General features: G+C 47.1%; 1 protein-coding gene across 1 annotated transcript; it reads left to right on the forward strand.

Annotated features, from left to right (window-relative positions):
- Window positions 1–1825: 1825 nt before the first annotated feature.
- Window positions 1826–13765, forward strand: LOC135374071 (uncharacterized). The gene is made up of 5 exons (XM_064607072.1): window positions 1826–2094; window positions 3540–3669; window positions 8062–8195; window positions 9822–9978; window positions 13516–13765. Exons 1-5 carry the CDS (start codon window positions 1968–1970, stop codon window positions 13763–13765), a joined length of 798 nt encoding a protein of 265 aa, XP_064463142.1. The 5' UTR covers window positions 1826–1967.
- Window positions 13766–14478: the final 713 nt, after the last annotated feature.

A 14478-nucleotide genomic window follows, 5' to 3' on the forward strand; every position in this document is an offset into this window, starting at 1 on the left:
GGGACACTTTTGGGACGTCTGTTTTACGTATCGGAACTCTGAACCTTCAGTGAAAAATATTTAAAAACAAAACTATGTTGGCAACTGCTGATTTTTTCAAGTTATCAGTTGGTTGCAGTTTACACATTTTTTGTACAGAGCAGTGTCTAAAGCTATCTTACTCAGCTCGCTTGATGTATCTATCGCATGTTCATTTGTCTGTCACACAAACAGAGGTAACAAAGGATAAGACAGCGTTCACACAGGCCAACTTTCTGCACCAACTGCACATTCATGACCGACTCAAATTGGAGGAAATCTGTCACCGAACGAAACCTTCAGAAATTGGTTGTGCATTGCAAAGTCAGCGAGAGGAGCATTGTCTCATGACTTATGCCCTCACTTCCAATGGTGATGCAATTTTATTTGTTTCATAGTGCCATAATACTATTATTAGATTGCATTGGTTACGAATTGTGCAGGTGCAGCTGAAAAATAATAGTTGTTAAAGGGTCAAAGCCACAGAAGCATCCCAACTGGCATTTCTTAAGAGAATGTTGTTCTCTTGGTGAAATAAGATGATGTGAGATTGTTTGTCTGCGGAGCTGCCTAGTTTGGTACTTGTGTATACGCAGATGGCACCGCCTCGAAGTTGGCCTGTTGGTCTGTGTGAACACTGCTTAAGGATCAGCTACAAGGCATGCTTTGGAATCCTTCTCTACCTGACTTGTATACAGCAATGGTGATGATGTCATTCCGCAGGTGAGACTGCACGGGTGCAGTGCACCAGTTCGGTAGAGAAGAAGAATGAAAAGCGAAGTGTATCTTCCATCTGACCCTTAATTTCTGGCCCCTATTTGTGAACCACACGTATGAGCACAAAACTGACAGCAGCCAAAGAGCACATTTGTACAGTGCTTCACGCAAGAAATACATAAACAGAATCCAACTAATAACTCGAAAAAGTCACTGAGTGTCAATGCAGTTCGTTCTCAGAATATTTTTTGCTGAAGGTCCTGGCCCGCTTGCACGAAACGTCTGCTAGGATGCTAACCTTGAGGCATTTCCTTTAACACAGCTCTCGCAGTACATTTAGCTTATAGGAAAAATTATGTCAGTGTGATGACCGCTCTCGGTAGGAACGACAGCACATGAGATACGTGTACCTTTGGGGTAGTTTGTGGAAGAAACGAGGCCAGCACCAGTAAACACAATCTGTGACGGCACAGTGTTGATGGACGCTGTCGAGCTGCGTGTTGAGAGGTTGCACAGTCTGAAGTCCGTTTCGGGCCTTGCGACACCAGTTGTTACGGGTTCCCCGTCCGAGCGATGACTTCTTGCTCCAGGCGGTTCTGTGACGACTCTTGGTCGTCCGCCCTCACTTCTCCTTCTCCCTGGTTATGGAGTTGCTCCCGTTTTATGGACTCTCCGATGTGCACTACCATGTTGGACTGTTGGACACAGGACGTCGAGCACTGCATCCGTGGAAATGCGGTGGCGACGAAAGCCTGCCATTTCGTGAGGGAATTCACCTTGCTTTTCGAGCCACCAGTCGAGATGACGCAAAACAATTCTCTCCGTAATTTTAACCACACAGTTTGTCGGGCTCACTGTGCGAAAAGAGGACAGGGCATTTGGGGTTTTGCCTGATTTCCGGAACAACAAACAACGCCTCCTTCCATGTAGATGGTAGGGCTCCCTGTTACAAAGATGTGTTGTAAACATGAAGGAGCGCTCGGCGTGACCAGACGTCAAGGTTACCCTGTGCGTCGTAAGTGATGTTGTCTGGTCCCGCTGAAGTATGACGATTTACGTTTGATGTAGCCAGCGGCTTCAATGCAAAAAAAAAAGAAAGAGAAAAGAGAACGAGAGAGAGAAACTGTTTTTCTCTCCTGCGAAGCGCGCACATTGCTGTCTACTCTATGAGAAGCAAACAACCGCGACGTCTCTGATTTATGTAATATTTACATGCTACCTTTTCCAGTGTAATGGAATACAGCAGGGAATGCGTTCTGGGATATCTAAAAGAACACGGATGCAGTGATCCAGATTTCCTTGAGATTTTTCTCGAGAATATACGGACAGAATGTGGAGCATCCAAGTGGAACTGTACAGGTAAGCGATATTATGGAAAGCGACGTACTGTAACAACCAGACAGGACCTAGCGAAGAGACCACAGTATTTTTTTTTCTCTGCGCGACGTAACACGTTTGAGACGGGGCACAACCAGAGCACACGCGACTCAAAGCAGCCTAAGTTTCATTTTCACGAAGCAACTAACATGATATAAACGTGACTGGTAAGCAAAAGAGCAGGAAAAGGGACGAAAAGTGCCAACCAACTTGAGACAGAAAGGAATCATGTCAAGCCAAAGTACAGAAGGCGGATTAGTCGAGTGTGCTCTCTCCCACGTTGTTGCCCCATTGCGACCAGTGATTTCCGTCGTGACGGCATCCGCCAATCAAGGAAAGGAAATATTACATCATGAGGTGTCCAACATGAGGAGCCAACCATTTGGTAAGATTCTGAGTCACACGTGCCTGTGATTGGTTCTGATATACACTATAACCTTACCAACGGACTGCTAAAACTGCCTATTAGCTTCAAAATTCGTTTCGTTTTACGAATTTGCCAACCATCAAAAACTACATAGTAACTGCCATTCTGATGCCTTTAAGTAAATTTTATTGGCAACATTTTTTAACCCAATCTTGACACCATGAGGCATCACACTTAGTGATAACACTGGAAAAAATGTGGTCTCGTTTCCGATCACGATTACAGCTACCCTTGGGGCATGAGCAAATCTTAATTGAACAAAATTGTTAGCTTAACGCCAGGATTCTGATCACTCAACATTCGCCCAGTGTCCCAAGGGTGACTGTTATCGCGCTGGGAACTGGGAACGAATTTTCTCCTGTGTTACTTTTAAGGTTGACTGGAGCTTTACATGAGTCGCGCCAGACGCAACTACAGAAGGCTGTCATGCGCCTCGTTGAGAAACACAGGTGTCGCTCGCCATTTTATTCACTTCCTGTTAAGGTCACTTAGAGCCAAAGTGTCCGCATGCCCGTACTACGTATGCTTACGGTATATTCGCACGATTCCTGGCTTTTTATACGTCATACTTGGATCACAAAATTCGGCATGGAACCACGAACACCCAACGCGAAAAGTGTAATTAAGATGTTTAAGGTGTATAGGTAGGCATGTCGCTTCCGCCGCGAATATGATGATTTGCAGCCAATCCACTTACCGCTCTTCTCGTAACATAAACGCAACGGTTCCAAATGCTGTCGGGTCTAGAAAACGAATACGATACATCCAGTTTGTTCGAAATGTAGTAGAGGGCGATGCAGGGAACTTGCTTCTTTTGCGAAGTATAAAGGGGAAAACGAACCTTACTCAATTAAAGCATTTCGTTCCCAGCGCTGTATCGGGTTTGCGCAACGAATCAATAGGCAAAAATACTATTTTTTACGCAAATGCAAAGCACTGCCTTCTATTTCGAAGCGTATACGAATGCATCTCGATATAATATTTCGCTTTATTGCACCAGAGTGCAAAAGAGAAGATATGGTTGAGAGATTTTCTGAGGCTGACGCTGAGTGCGATGCAAGGTACAGACAGGAACACGGTCTCACTGCCGGAAAACCCACAGATTCGGTTCCCGATACGACGAGATGCTGGTAAGTGTTATCTCCCAGTGAAATAAGGGCTCCGCAGCAGCATTATCATACTGAGGGCGCTTTCGAAGGCAAGCTGTTATGTGCAGAGCTGTATTGCTAATTGCTTGATTCACGTAGCAGCGCACAAATCGACTGTGAAATGGCAGAGGACAAAACTGCATGGGAACGGTGGGAGAGCGAGAGAGGGTTGCAATCAGACCTCGGCAGTTTTGACTTTCGCTCACTCAAGTTCACCCACCACCCATCCAGTTCTCGGCTCGCTCACTCAGGCTCACTCACCGTCTGCACAGCTCTCGGTTCGCTCATTCGCGCTCACTCACCGTCCGCTCAGCTCCCGGCTAGCTCAGTCAAGTTCACTCACCACCCGCCCTGTTCTCAGCTCGCTCACTCACGCTCACTCAGCGTCCGCTCAACTCTCGACTTGCTCATTCACGCTCACTCACCGTCCGCTCAGCTCTTGGATCGCTCAGTCAAGTTCATTCACCATCCGCCCAGTTCTCAGCTCGCTCACTCACGCTCACTGACCATCCGCTCAGCTCTCGTCTCGTTGATTCACCCTCACTCACCGCCCGCTAAGCGTCTTGCGTTCTTAGGGCTCTTGCTTATCTTCCATCACCCCCGTGTGTCAACCGAGCGGATGAACACGAAATTGACAGCCGGATAGCTGATTCAAAGAGATCATTGGTGCACTGCTCCGCGCAAGAAATATGTAAACAGAAACCAATTAATTACTCCGGAAAATCACTAAGTGTCGACGCATTGTTTTCTTGCAATATTTTTCGCTGAAGGTCCCGATGCGTAAAACAGAGGTTCCGTAAGCGTGCGAAGTAAAATTCGTGCGAAGAAGTTCGGTTGTTTATTTAATTAGTGAGCGTAGGCAAATGGGCCGCTCACTACTCAGTTCATAGCCCCACTGGCCACTCAGCCCCAGACTCGCGCACTCACGCTCTGTCACTGGCCGCTCAACTCTCGAATCGCGCGCTCACTCTCAATCAGTGCGCACTCACGGTCACTCACTCTCAGTCACCACCCCTTCACTTCTCGGCCCGCTCAGTCATGCTCACTCACATCCAGCTCAGCTCTCGGCCCGCTCACTCACGCTCACTCACCGCCCGTTCAACTCACGGCTCGCTCAGTCGGGTTCACTCATGGTCCGCTCAGCTCTCGGCTCGCTCACTCAAACTCACTCACGGTCAGTTCATTAGGCCAATTGAGCGTGAGTGAGCATGAGTGAGCGCGCTCATGAGTGAGTTTTGCCGAGGTGCCCAGAATCCCAAGTGCCCAGAATCCCAACTCGAGCCAGGCGCCGCGCGCTCATCGCAATCCCATGCACCTGGTCGCCCATCGTCCTCCTCTAAGTTATGCAACACACTCCCCCGCCGACAGGGTGACCGCGTTGGCGGCGATCATATCTGTGCAGTGTCCAAGTGACGTCAGGTGGGGACGTGGCCGATCGAGGCAGGTGTCCTCACGGTCTGGGTTTACGAAGACTTGCAATATTTCAATCGTCCGCGTCGGCGTCTGACGTGATGACCCCAAAACATCCGAAACATCCTCGCGGTGCGGCACAGGGTGTGGTGTGCTGTACAGTAGTCCTTGGCGAACCGTCTGTGGTTTGTGGCTCCTGCCGCTGGGTCGCTGGGTGTCATAAAGGAGACCGATGCGGGTGTCTGCTGACTCGTGCAAAGGTGGACGACTGTGGGCAAAGGTGTGGCTTCTAAAGCGCTGCCAAGGTCCTCCGCCGATTGCGGTTGAGCGTTGATTCTGCTGCCGACGTTCGACGACATTCTCCCTATCTTAGAGCTGGCTTCAAAATGAGCTGGAGGGATTATTTCTCTTTCAGCGAAGATCTGCGAAGATCGTTGGTGCCTTTGCACAACGTCGTGCGAATCACATTCGGAGTTTGACGATTTTTGTGCCATGTTGCTCGTGTAGACGGGAGGTAGGCCTTCCGACAACCTGGTTTGAACTAGCGAATCCTTACCGTCAGTGCAGTCTTTCCCTGGTCGCTTACTGAGGTTGCAGTCTTCTGGCCATACTTGCCATACTTTTGCATCACACTGACCCTCAGCGGTTTCCTGATGTTCTGTGGTCGCGCTGTTCGTATGCTGCCATCGCCATTCCTCGAAAGATGCCTCAGTGTTTGCTGTGAGGTCCGACTGGTGCGGATGGCGTGACATCGAGCGTTCTTGAATTGTATCACTCTCTGTCGAATTTGATTGACCTTCAATTGCGCCAGCTGGAGAAGCAGGAGGCTGGCTGACCGAGACTTGACTTCCGAGCAGACCAGCTGTAGTGAGATGAACTGTTCCGCTGGTCCACACAGTGAACGTCCCAGTAGGCAAGGTAGGCAAGAGAGCCAGGCGGAGTGCGCTTCTCGCTTTCGAAATTGCCAGTTCCACTTGCCATTCTTGCTCCAGTATATCTTGCAGTTCGTCATCGAATCTCTCATCACTTATCAAACCCATGACCTGGGCATCCAGCTCCGCTAGGGCTGCCTTCCCGGCAATCAGGCATCGGAGGTGTGCTTCAATTGCTGCCTTGGCTTTTACCGGTCGAGACAGAAGTACGGCGAGATGTTCGGTGGCATGGGTGACCCCGTCACGGGTTCCTGCCCGAGTACGCAGAAGGCCGTCGAGTGCTTCGCTTGACATCCGGAGCGCGGTCCGAATCCCAGGTTTCGGCACCAAATACTAGTCACAATAACAGGATGCAGCTTGCGCACGGTTTGCTTCGCATTTTAGCCCCACAAACCAAGCAGTACAACATTGGATGTCAGTCAAATATTGGGCCAACATTGGCAATGTCGGCATAAAGTTGAACCAAGGATGAATCAATATTGGTCGAATATTTGGGCCAAGATGTTGTGCTGCTTGAAAAGGGGCAGCTCGCGTGGCCTTGTGGTTAACGTGCTGTCCAGGTCACGCCAAGACCGGTTTGACTACCGGTGCCGGCGATGCTGCCTGAGGTCTTATATTACAGCCTGAGCCTTATATAGCTGCCTGAGACAAAATAATCTCCCTCGATTACTGTGTGTCTCGTCTGCCATTGATCGTCACCCCTTGACGATCGCGCGTTCTTTACGTAACGACAAATGACAGGCAAAGACACAAAGAAATTGAGGTGTTTGCTGGGTTCTCCTCGGACGCTGTGAGACATATGTCGGCACACTTCCCTTCCCTCACAAGTCTGCCCTGGACGCAGATTCCCCGGCACGGCTGTCAGAATGTGTGTGCGCCTGTTTGCCGCTATATACGGTGTTGCTCGAATGGAGGAACGCGACACCGCGGTGTTCCCATAATTATTTCACAAACTCTACCCGTTGATGGCTGAGAGGGGTGAACACCATCCGTCTTGGTACCGATAAATGAAGAGGCGAAGTGCAGGAGAGGTCTCCTGTCGTTTTGTCCCAGAGATAAATTCTACAAGGCACGTCTCGCGTGTGTGTTTCTGCGTGTGCTTCGAGTCGCTTTAATGCCGAATCAACTTCACAAAGTGGGCTGTGTGGACTGTACGAGTGAAACGACAAAAAAAGTACTGAAGTAACAAGAATATTAGACAGAAGAAGACCGAAAACAAATTATACGACGACAACGGAATAACAGAGCAAGTCTCTGGAAAAGGCAGGTGACTATATCGGATTATGTACAGAACTCACTATATTCATGCATTTTCATACAAACTATGCCGCAGCGTTCCAAACATGCGCTTTTATGCAGCATAGTACCCTTCTAATCAGTTCCGAACCCGGTCAAAAACTGTCCCATCGCCTATTTTCATCTCCCAGGTACGAAACGAAGACATGCCTGTGCACGCAAGTCCACGTACTGCTATCCCAACGAAGGCTTCTGAGGGGTGTTTGACATGATGTTTTGCATTGGATGTTTTGCATGAGGGGTATTTTGCGTGGGTAGTTCTGCCGGGCTACCTGGATCTTTGAACAAGACCTGCGTTGCGCCTGTTCTTCGTCTTTAGGAAGAGACATAATTATTTTTGTAACGTCATGCAACGTAGATAAGATAGGTGAATTTGAATTGAATTTAAGAGACCAAGCAGCTCTCTCGCGACACACATCAAGGCTCTAAAACAGAGCTCAGCGCGAGGTCCCTTGCGAGGCCTCTTGTCAATCTTTCAACAGCGATAAATGTTAATGTTAAATCAGGTCCGTATAACGAATTTGGTTGGTATATTTTGTTTACTTTTGACCGTACCGATGTGCAGTGTATGACTTATGCACTGGAGATTTACGTATATTTGCATTTACGTTCATTGGTGAATCATGTTGCAGTTGCGTTGTGTGCGTATTGTGTATACCTTGCACCCAACGTCTATGACTTGAAAGCGCTACAACGACAAGTAAATTTGAATTCGTGTTTCGACGATCTCTTCCAGTATGTTGCTTTACGGCAAGGACTGCGTTCCCCTTCGACTCGTAGAAAAAGGATGCGATGCTTGGATTCTCGCAAGTTCCGAAGAAATGTGGAGCAAGCGAATGTTGGCTGCATGTGACCCATCGACCTCGAAGTGTGAGTACCGCAGTAGCAGGACTGCTGGATGCGTAATTTGCCCTCCGTAGCGTCTTCGTGTCATCCGTGATAAAGACGTCCACATTTTTGGGTTCGCTGTAATACAGGACTGGTGTCAGTTCACATTAACACATTATTTCGCGAAAAAAAAATCCAGTACTTCAACCGAATTTCGAACAAGGAAGGAGTCTTTTATATGCTGAAGGAAAGGGGTACGAGCGACGGCGGAGTTAAAAAGGTACCAACTACATTAAAGTTTAGAAATGCTCAACGTAGCCATACCAGCACTGCACAGCTGTTTCGGGCTTATCGGGTGATCGTCAGCCGTGCGCAGGCATGCGACGTTTGAGCGAGTGGCGCCGAAAGATCAAGTGATACGCGATGTCCTCCCGCCGTGTCAGTGACTCACCACTGAAAGCCCAGTGTGAAGCCAGTACTTTACTGCGGTACTTTACCAGCACCTTACTGGCCTTGGGCTTCCCTTAACTCTTACAAGCCCTATGAGGCCACTTAATACGACCAGCTGTCATTTTCCAATTGTACAGTAGATGGCGGAGCTTCCGCGTAGACTTATACAGGGTGCGCTTATACAGCTTATATACAGGGTGTTTGCTCTAACGTGTCCAGAAATGATATTTAGAGCGAGCGATAAAAGAAAAGCAAGTGGTGCCTTTCTGCTACGTGAGTTAGAAACAGGTACTGCTTCTGTAGTAGTTTCTTAGTCAAGCAGCCGAAAAGTAGCACTCGGTTCTTGAATAGGATTCCTGGACACGTTAGAGAAGGCACAATGTGTAGATATATATACAGTGTGGTCCACCAAGCATGACAGAAATTAACAGTAAAAACGTCGGCCCTGGAGAGACATGCGGTCAAGGGTTTTTTTTCTGCCAATGACTTTTGCCATAAATTGGTAACATTTGTTCAACTGACTGACTTCTTTTCAACTGACTGAAACTTAATTTCTTGAATTGATCTCCGAAATTTCCCGAGGCAACCTAATGTTTTATTTGCGTAAATTGGTTCCCCGTGGTCACGTTTACTCAGTATAGAAGTTAATCCCACTCGTAATGTTATGGCAATTGCCGAAATAAATTCGCCGAAAATCCGTGGAAATGAGTCCTATAGGCTGCGCCAAGCTCCACAAAGCTAACGAGAAAGGAGGCTACATTGACGCGCCACAGGAAGGGGGAGAAGCTGTCGGGTGACCACATTTTTGATAAGGAAGCTCAGATTCCTGCACTTACCGCGAGTGTTTGTTCCGTGGGTAAGGCTTGTAACCCTTTCCCCCCTCATGCGGCGTGTCAGCCGCGGAGCCAAGGGCTTACTTCCATGGATTTTCGGTGAATTAATTTCGGGAGTTACAATTGCATTACGAGTGGGATTATGTGCTACACTGAAACAGTGACAATGGGGAACCCATTTCCGAAAAAACACAAAAAACGAGAAAAAAAAACTTTTGGGAAATTTCGGAGTTCCATTAAAGAAATAAACTTTCCATCAATTGAAATGAAATAAAAATTTTACCAATATGTGTCCCGCATACAATTTCTTGACCGCATGTCTCTCTGGGGCTTCTATCATGGTTGGTGGACCACCCTGCACGTACTTTTTTTGTTTTTTTTTCAGGCGACGTTGCTCCGAAGTGCAGCGAAGAAACGGCGATTGACGCCGACACTGAGTGCGGCAAAAAATACAGACAGGAACATAGACTTACTACTGGAACACCTGACAGAAAGTCAGACGATGCAGATATGAGCCCCGAGATGCACAAACAACAGTGCTGGTAAGTGATTTTCGACATGTGGCAACGGGGGTTCCGCTGTTGTGATAGAGAAGTGGACCAATACTCCCAAACAGCACACCGATATTGGACAAAGGTTTCTCTAATATTGGAAACCAATATTGCCTATATTGGTCCTATATGGTAACTGTGGCCCCATATTGGACCATTATTGGGAACAGATACCGGCCAGCCAGTTTTACCAATGCTCTGTCACTGTGTCTTGTATTGGTCCTGTATCTTGTATGATGGTCCTGTAGTGGCAGCCAAATTTTCCCAGCCTATTGTGCTTTAGGAGCAATTCTGACCAGGATTCATACATACCATGTTACAATGGCGTCCTGACGATGTCCTGCGCATTAACGCGCTTCAATTGAATGTCCCGAATTCAATGGTCTGTTTTGCCACTTCTTAAATTGGTTCTACAGTATAACTGAGTTTAACGGTAGACATTTTCTTCATGTACACGGCACAGGGATGGGATTCCGCATGTCCCTTAGTTATACAAGCCTCTTCACGTGGTAATTAAAAAATACCCGCGAATTCTTCCCCTTCAAGCAGCTCATTTTCCTGAGATGCACCGACAACATTTTTGTTGTTTGGTCAGGTGACAGTTCTTGGTCGAAGTCCTCTTTAATTCTCTGGAAAGCACTACCCAATTCTCCTGCAACATTTTTGTCTTACTATTCCATTTTTGGTCTTACAGAAATGTGGACCAGCCGTTGTTTTAGAAGGTGGTTAAACTTATTCTGAAAGAGTGGTATCAGATATGGCATGCTCTGTTTACCGTAGTTAGTCCTTAGGATTAGAGTCATGAACTTTCTTGCCGTTCGAATGGGATATGGGGTCCTCTTATGTGTGAGGTATATACGTCTTTCCCGTACTTTAAAAAAAAAATGTCGATTCCCAGCTTTAGTATGTACATATGTCTCAAATCGTAGGGACGTGAGCATGCCGAAAAAGTTCGGTAGAGGACGTAAAGCAGTCAGCATTCATCATAAAGCGGATAGCCCTTCTTTGGAGAACATGTAGTTCGTTCAAATTAGTTATAGTTGTATTACCCCATATTAGCAGACAATAATATCACATTTAGTTCATATAATATTTCAATAAAGCCAGTCACTGGCATTTACAAGAAGCCAACTGGCTGACGTCAGTATCTTCATTTCAATATTTATCACACGAATGTAGGAGAGCAGAAATATTTCTTTTCACGATTGAAGCGAATATGTTCAAATAGCGACGATTTCCAAAGACGCGCTGATGAAATACCCGCTGATTTCAGGAACCGTAATTATTCCAGCGACCTCATTGGAACTACCTTCGCGAAATAATGCTTTTGCACAGAGAGACACGCTTCTTTCCAATTAACCTAACGAGGGACGCAAAAACATTACCACACCTACACCACAGCACCTACAGCAAAGCGCATAGTAATACAAAAACTGTTCTGGAGCATGAGTCAACTGATGTTCTGAGGCTGGAACAACATACAAGGGTCATTGTTCTTCAGCTTCTTCGTAACATACTACGCAGCGAGAAAAAATTGAAAGAACTATTTCCTTCGCCTCCCTTCCCCCCCATTGTTACATACCGCAAGTCACGAAATATCCCCCAGGTGGTTTATGAAAAGAACGACTTGGTAATCACCCACTTGAAACCAAAATCACCCACTTTGCATAGCCATTGGCGAGTGCTTCCACTTCTCTAGCCCACTTATTGTCAGCCATACACGTGTACTTAAGAGCATAGTACCTTTGTTTCCGATTTTTAAGTTCGCTGCTGGTTTTGCGGCAATGTAAAGCAGCATTGAAGCACAAAGTCAGGAATAGATAACAGGCACTTCATTTTAAGCTTTCACGGATAATTGAAATATGCAGTTAGTGGCACCACTGCGATCCTGTATTTAAAATTTTACAGCAAAGTGGGTAATAGGCGAGCAGAACACTGTCATCCAGAATACAGAAACCGGCGCAGTTTCCATATTCACCGCCTACACCTGATATAAGCGGCAGTAGTTGACACAAAAGCGTTTTCCACTATCGTCGGAGCAAGGCCATACTGAACGGCGTATCCGTACTCTTTGCACAGCGGTTTAGCACATACAGTACCGTACACTCTTCAAAATGAACTTCACCGCAGTGCACGCTCCTAGCCAACCGTTATCCCGAATGATATCGTTATCTGCCCTGATCGGTTGAAAACGGGAGGCGTACGCCATTTTTGTGACAATTATGAACAGCATAAGTATCACAAAAAAGTCGTACGCCTCCCTCTTTCGACAAATGAGGGCAGATAGCGATATCATTGGAAATGATGATTGGCTAGGAGCGTGCTATACGGTGAAGTTCATTTCTAAGAGTGTATACCGTAACCGTGTACATAGGACCTATTCGGGCGAATTTCGCATTCAACTTTTGAAACTGTGTTTTCACACTGCCCGGTAACAGCTAAAAGCGAGTCTCTCTCGGAATGGGCTGTCGGGACCACCAGAGCTAAACTTCAGGAGGGGGCAACTGCCCTCTCTGCACCCAGCAACCGACGGCCCTGGACATAAATTAGTCACGTTAAGAGCTCCTGCCAGTGATGTGCACGCATACGGACTATCAATGACTAGAGATATTGATTTCAACATGTGCTCGGGGTTGTCGCGTGATTCTCGTTATAACAACAACCTTCTACTCAGTTTCAAGCCCGAATGAAATGGCCTTCCCAGATCTACAAGATGCATGTTAGTTACCACAACAAATGTACAGCAGCATCACCTTCCAGTTATTTGTTATCGGATTGAGTTGGTCCATAAAATGCTATACTGGGTTCATGACAAAAAAGAGATTCAGGGATTACCAACCACCACCACCACCACCAGGGATTCAGTCGGATTGCCTTCTTTTTCCTGCTGTCGCTAGCCATGTTTCCAGCTCATACTTTCACCAAAGTCGTCCATTTCTGATTTCCAAGTGGTTACAGCTAGCGTTCCTCTTGCCAAGGCCCACTTCCCGTCCCACCCTCCAAAAACCCGTCTAACTGACTAACTTTCAAAGTGGTCCTACTTCAATGCATGAAGACTCCAAGTGGTTCCAGTTTAACCCACAGGGGTTCTGTCTAAACCCACTTGGATGTCGAGCACACAAAATGGTTTTAATTCAAACCACTTCGCCTTCAGAGCACTTTGCTGACCAAGTAGTCCCAGTATACCCCACTTGAGACTCGATTTTCTTTTTGCAGCTGGGCCAAAACACCCTTACTACGTTTCGTATGAGCATAGTACAGGACCCGGTTCAGGCCCCTGCGATGAGCGATTTACACGTCCAGGTCGCTCTTAGCCGTGGGATGTCGAACGGCGCATTTTCATGCCAGTGCTCGCGGTGACCTGCGGCAAATTTCGAAGAGGCAGAAAAAGTGAATATGCATTACGGGATTATCTATGCGACTCTGTGCGTCTGTCTTTATCCCTGTGCTTCTTACCCTCTGCAACCAGGCTATGTCAGAGTTTAATTGATCAGCGTTTTGTATGCATTTGAATGTCATCTTTTCCAGTTCCATGGAATACAGTACGCAGTGCGTTCCCGAAGTGCTCAAACGGAAAGGATGCAGTCATGAGATAGCCGCGTCGTTCATTGCACAGAGGAAGAAGCTAATGGTGGTAATGTGTGGAACGTCGATGGGCCACTGCGATTTCTACAAGAGCAAGAGCACTGGCCATATAATACATCTCATATGGACTTTTGCAACATCGATCTTTGTGATGTCGGTGGTAACAAGCGGCTGTTACAAAAGCATCTGCTAGATTAACTTCCCATTAAAATAATGATTATTGTCAGTCGCATTTTCTTTAATTTCAATTGTTGAGCACTCTTGATCACAATACAGATGGTATTGTCGCACTCAACGTCAGTGCTCAAAGAATGGGAATACGTTTTCGATGGGATTCTGCAACAGCATTTTCCCTGTTACTCATGGGGTATTTCGGTATTTGCTCGGTATTCGGTTTTCGGTATTTGCATGGGGTATTTGCTCCCGCTAAGAGCTCGCAAGCTTTTATGCACAGCGGTGAACATTGTAGAAAACACGCGTCGGTGGAGAGGAGGAAATATGGAAGCTTCTCCAAGGTGACCTGACCTGTCCTTGAGACTGATGCAAGTGAAGGAACCGATGATTCTGGAAGGATCGCTCGCTGCGCGGCGCGTCGTGGATTTCAGCCCATCGTTCAACTCCGCGTTGCCTGTTGTTGCTGTGTGGTCGCTTCAAAGATTGGCAATATGATTCCGAAAACCTGGGAAAGGCTAGGCGGACGGAGTGTTTGTCTGCAGTAATATATTCGTTGTTGGATATACAGAACGTAAAGAGGACGTAACAGGACGTCTCGAAAGGCACACGCGACAAGGCTTGTGAGAGAGGCCTGCGCTGAGCAGCACTCTGACTGCATGGAGAGCCCTCGAAAGCTTGTTGGAACGTCTACGCGTCAGACTCGAGGGGCTTAGATCAGGAGGGAATTTGCAG

The sequence above is a fragment of the Ornithodoros turicata genome, unplaced genomic scaffold (assembly GCF_037126465.1).
Source record: "Ornithodoros turicata isolate Travis unplaced genomic scaffold, ASM3712646v1 Chromosome42, whole genome shotgun sequence".
Taxonomy (NCBI): Eukaryota; Metazoa; Arthropoda; class Arachnida; order Ixodida; family Argasidae; genus Ornithodoros; species Ornithodoros turicata.

What these genes read in the sequence shown, in the direction of transcription:
- LOC135374071 (XM_064607072.1), top strand. Translation starts at nt 1,968, where the DNA reads ATGGAATACAGCAGGGAATGCGTTCTGGGATATCTAAAAGAACACGGA. An exon ending in ATCCAAGTGGAACTGTACAG is followed by an intron (nt 2,095 to 3,539) that starts GTAAGCGATATT and finishes TTATTGCACCAG; the next exon opens with AGTGCAAAAGAGAAGATATG. An exon ending in ATGCACAAACAACAGTGCTG is followed by an intron (nt 9,979 to 13,515) that starts GTAAGTGATTTT and finishes CATCTTTTCCAG; the next exon opens with TTCCATGGAATACAGTACGC.